At 35.9% G+C, this 5,489-nt stretch overlaps 1 protein-coding gene across 1 annotated transcript; it reads right to left on the bottom strand.

Annotated features, from left to right (window-relative positions):
* Positions 1–882: 882 nt before the first annotated feature.
* Positions 883–4,606, bottom strand: LOC114176603 (cytokinin dehydrogenase 3-like). The gene is made up of 5 exons (XM_028061686.2): positions 3,770–4,606; positions 3,080–3,207; positions 2,140–2,415; positions 1,648–1,916; positions 883–1,555 (listed from the first exon to the last, which is right to left on the bottom strand). Exons 1-5 carry the CDS (start codon positions 4,587–4,589, stop codon positions 1,246–1,248), a joined length of 1,803 nt encoding a protein of 600 aa, XP_027917487.2. The 5' UTR covers positions 4,590–4,606; the 3' UTR covers positions 883–1,245.
* Positions 4,607–5,489: the final 883 nt, after the last annotated feature.

Raw genomic sequence — 5,489 nt, forward strand, 5'->3', positions numbered from 1 at the left:
TTGATTTTTTGTGTGAATTTGATTTAAGACGGCATCATATATGAATATATCTAATAATTAGAAAATCAGGCACTCGTGTTTGTGAAAATTTCCTTTTTTTTGAATAAAATTTTATTTAATAGATAAAAAAACTTCAAACCATATACATAATTCTGAAATAGGACAGAAATGTTTGTAAAAATTCTACATGATTAAAAATGTTAATTTTTCATTATAATCTCTTCTTTTTAGACACCAAAAGTATGCAAATTGTGCTTTAACACGTCGAACTAAAGGATTGGGGTATATATATAATATCGTAAAATTTTCAATATATTATAATTATTTGTTAATATTCCATCTTTGTGTTGCATATTGTTTGGTGTTTTACTTATTATATATATACTCCCACTTGCAAGGTGTGAGCCTAAATCTCTGAATAGTACGTTTTTTTTTTTCGGATTTATTAATAATTTTACCCTGGCTTGAAAGATAAAAAATGTCAAAATAAATCTGAAACTTCAAATTAAATTAAAGCACCTTCACAACAACTTGTGCTTTGGAGTATAGTGGTGTGGTAAGTCTTCACAAAAAGTGAGAGACGTAGAATCTGTCTACAAGTAACTTAAAATCAACGACTAGGTTCATTATTATGAACCCTATATTATTTTTTATGTAGTGCCTTGTGTCTCTATTTGTTTATCTTCTTCTTGTACAATATCTAGCAGCTTAAGTTACCAACATCCATGAACATATTACAAAGGCAAAATCTTGCAGATAATTAAGAGTATTGTTTCATTTCAATTTTAGGTTATCATATCTATCTACCTTGATTATCGCATGCAACTTGGGCACAATTATGCTCATTATCTTTGAATCACACACACATATATTTGGAAATAATTAATGCAAAAACAAAATTATATAAAGAAATTAATACAGAATCGTTACACATTTAATGGAGGACCAGAACTCCTTAGAACATCTTCAACACATTTTCTCCACACTAGCAGGTTTAGTGACAGAATGTGAGAGACAATAAGACTGTGCCAACCTAATCTATCTAAAGTACATAGCATAATATAGATCAAAGTGATGCTGAATTCAATACTCCACCTTAATTTCTCTAGCAAAAACATACAAAACTCATTTTGGTTTCGATCATCATTGTATGTACACCAGTCCCTACCCATTTAATTGAAAAATATTCCCTCCATAACACTTTTAGTTTTTTTTTTTTTTTTTCTGATTTCATTGGGGGAATATTTAAAACGCTGGATGTAATTGTTTGTGGAAGATTTTCTGGCCGGGTGATAGAATCATTCTTGGATCAAACTGATGTTTTCTTTCTAAGAATTTCATCCATTTGGCACCGAAATGGTTTGTCCAATCTTCCTGTGTGCTGTGATTAGGAAGATATTGCTTAACCTTAATTCCAGTTTCCCTACAGAACTCCAAAATTTCTCTGTTTTGAGCATCATGTGCCTTCCAAGAATCAAACCCACTTGAGTGCAAAAATCCAACAGTGTAGAAAACATCCTCGTCTGGTATAGATGCTGACATCCTATCGTCCCATCTGGAATTATATTTCATAGTATTATTATTAGTGACTGTTCTCTTCTGAATTTCATTCAAAAAATAAATAAAATTGCATCATTCAAAGCTTACTTGTTTCTATTCATAGGGTAAACCAGCACCGGTCCAGAGGAGATGTTTCTTTTAAGAATTATACCTCTGAATACTCCTGAGTTAAAATCCAAGATTTGAGATTTTGGTATAAACAAATTAAGCCACGGGTGAGGAACCTCCCACAGTCCTTGTGAGTGAAGCTTCAACTCTCCACTTCGGACTCTATTCAAGAACTCAACGTAGGAGACATTTTTCTCATAATAAAATCCGGGGATATAGGCCAGCCCTTGGAGCAAAACTTGAATTTCCTAGAGACAAAGAAAAACATTATTACTACCATTTATTAAATAAGTGTTGCTGTAAGTATATCTTGTGTATAAAGATTTAGCATCTTGGTTATGAAGGTGTAATCCAAGAATGACAGCACCATATATATGTAGGCATTTGCTTTTGACTAGTTGGGACAGTGGGGTTATTTTTTTTGAAAAGAAATATGATCTAACTAGAATGTGATATGACCAGAGAGGATACCTTGTCGACATTTTTCTCGGTTTGGTCGTCATAATATTTGGCCACTTCAAGACAGTAGAGGATGCTATGTTCAGTTATTAAAGAAGCTATTCTGGGATGGTCAGATAGAGGGAAGAAAGAGGATCTCCAATTATTTATGGGGCCATGGTTCATTAGCAGCATCCCTTCCAGAAAATCCAATGCATTCTTTTGTTTCCTTCCATTGATTGAGATTAATCGTTCCTGGTCTTCGGTAAAAGCAGAAAAGTCACTATAAAGTACTCTGACCCACTTAACCTGCATGCCAACAAAAAAATTCACCATTAACACTCTCTTAATTATACCACTATACAATATAATAAATCAAATAAATGAGAGAGAGACACGTATATATTTATGTATGTTTGAATATTAATGGATGTGCACGAGCTCACACACCGCTAGTCCAATCAAAATTGGAAAGATAAACAAAAGAATACGGCTGTAACATGTGGTGGCTATAAAATATCCGCATTCATGTGTTATAGCTTTAATGTCTCATGGAATGAATGTATCTTGAAAGTCTTTTCAGAGAGAGCACTCGTTGTTTGGTTTGATAAAAGTAGATAAGGTTTTAATCAAGTCATGGAAAAAAGAATGTGTTCATAATACTCGAGTTTTTCTAATTCTATTGGTTCATAGCTTGAGATCTAAGACTGTTTTTTCAAACTCGTATTATGTATACTATGTGTGCTTTCAATTTCAAATCCACATTAAGTGGTTCAAACTCTTACGTACGCATAACTCGTCTTGTTTTGATTTGTGTATGTTTTTATCATGGATGACTAATACATCAACATAAGATGAAATGCACAACTGCCACTATTCACCCTTAAAAAAATGACAATTCGATTTGGCGTCACTATGAATTGGTGGTGGAAAAGCTACGAGACAAAATTCTAGTCAATTCTTATGAACGTACCCTTTTGGGTGCTGCCTCAAGAGCAATTCTCGCCCTTGCTATCACTCCAAATTGTCCCAAGCCTCCAAGAACCGCGTTGAATAACTCCAAGTTCTTCTGGGTGGAGCAGGTTACGAACTCTCCTTTTCCTGTAACCAAGTACACGACAAAAATTGTTTCATAAATTGCTCGATTAATTAAATGCATGCATGCATCAATTGTGAGGGTAACATTTTCCATAGGTTGGTAATGAAGTCTTTTCATATGAATGAATTGACCAGTAATATAAACGTTTTGACCAACATAATAAAGTTAATTCAAAACTATGACCGTGGACCTGGTTACTAATTAACCCATCGCTCACCAATTTTGTAGACAATGACCATTCCTGTTCTAGAGTTCACCAACCACATTAACTGGATTTATAAGACGTGTTCAACAAACCATATCTTATACATTTAGCAGAACATCCACGACGACACACCATGTCATATCATAAGAGACAAAATGGAAACAGCTCAAGAAGACTTCACCTTTCTCTTTTTTTCAAAGTTTCGACACGAACACGTTCTCTCAAGAAAACCAGGCAATAGAAATTTGAAAAACTTAAATACAATGACAGGTACGGTCGCCATTGTCTCTGATTCTGGCCACTAAAATGAAAACAGTAATAGTTACTGAAGTAGGAGAAATTGCGGAGGAACTGCATACCTGTGATAACATCCATTTCATGAACGTTGCTGATTTGAGGTCCATAGCGGAAACTCTGGCCACTGATTCCAGCGTTGGAAAGTGTTCCTCCCACGGTCAAGTACAAATAATCAGTCCAAGAAACGGGTGCAAGTCCATGTTGTAGTGAGGCATGTAGCACATCAATCCAGAGTTGTTCCCCTCCGACATCAGCATAGTGACCTATGAAAGGGTCCTTAGAGACACTGATCGAAACCCCATTTCTTTGTTTTCTGAGGGTGGCCATGTCAACCACTACCCCATCACGAGCCATGGCTTGTCCTCGGGTGGAGTGGCCTTGGCCCCTCGCTGCTATGTGAAAGGGGACAAAGCTATTGTACGAGGATTTTATCAAGGTGGCTATGTCATCTATGGAAGATGGATGAAACACGGCTGCTGGGAGCTCATGCACGATATGGCCATAGTCCGTAGAGGCCATTTGAATGGTTTCAGGGTCATTATGAAGCTTATGGAATATTTTTTCAGTGTCAAGATCTGGGAGAATCGGAGCTTTCCGTTGCTCGGTTTTGCCCACTGTGTATATCAAACGGGTTATGGTTACTAGAAGTAGTATGAAGCAGGTTGAAGAAGGGTAATTCAGACCCATTTTTGGAGAGAGAGAGAGTACTATAGTTGTGTAGAAGAAGAAGAAGAAGATAATTAGAAGAAAAGTTTGGTGTTGTGGTGTGGTGTGGTAGTGGGTGAAGGGAGGTGCTATAAATAGAATGAGGGAGCTTGCATGAGAAAAAGAGGGTTTGGGAATAGAAAAATGGTTTTGCACACTTATTGGGGCTGTATACATATCGGGATGGATCGTGGAAGACAGAAATAAGAAAGAAAGTGAGAAAAAGTGTACACGTAAGAAGTGATGTGATCTAGAAGAAAGAAAAATAAAGTATAAAAATAGTGGTAAGGTGAGTGCGAAAAAGGTGAAAAATATTAAGGATATGTGAAGGGAAATTACAAATTATATTGCGCAGAGAATGGGGTGGCAAAGTGTCAAATTCAAAGGTATATATATGATGGAAATGGAAGCGGATAATAGAGTGTGAAGGTTCATGTGAATTGTGGGGAAACTACTAAAAGGAAAACAATTAATTAACATTTGCGTACGTGCTTCTTGTGATTGTGAATGAATGATGATGTATCACGAAGATTCCCAGCAATGGAACATTTGAACCCACAGATTTCTACCATTTTTGTGGGCTTTACCGGGACCAGAATCGGATTAGTGAAATCTGGCCGTTGATATCCAACATTGGTCAAGTTTGGTCGAGTAATATATATATATTATTAAATTACTTACCCCACACCACACCACACATTCCATTTTTCTTTTTTATTACCACTTGGTATTGGTGTATTTCCTATTTTAAGGATGAAAGTGAGTCAAAAATAGGTAATTATCAAAAGGATCTCTTAAGATATGTTTTGGGGATGAGAGAAACTAATTTGCATCCAACTTTTGTGGGTGGTGGAGGGGTAATAACAATGGGAACGGAGGGAGACATGACACCGGATTTTCTTCAGGCCAAGATTTTGTCTGTGACCATCTAAACCAACATGTAATCAATGAAAAGTCAAGCAGGGAAATGAAACTATAATTATACCCACCAATGTGTTTTTCTCACTACAGTTCCACATTTTATTTCTTCACACCCAACTCAAATTTACTTTGTCCCATTCCGTGCCATTATTAATT

The sequence above is a fragment of the Vigna unguiculata genome, chromosome 3 (genome assembly GCF_037176805.1).
Source record: "Vigna unguiculata cultivar grain cowpea cultivar isolate G323 ecotype 2 chromosome 3, ASM3717680v1, whole genome shotgun sequence".
Lineage (NCBI taxonomy): Eukaryota > Viridiplantae > Streptophyta > Magnoliopsida > Fabales > Fabaceae > Vigna > Vigna unguiculata.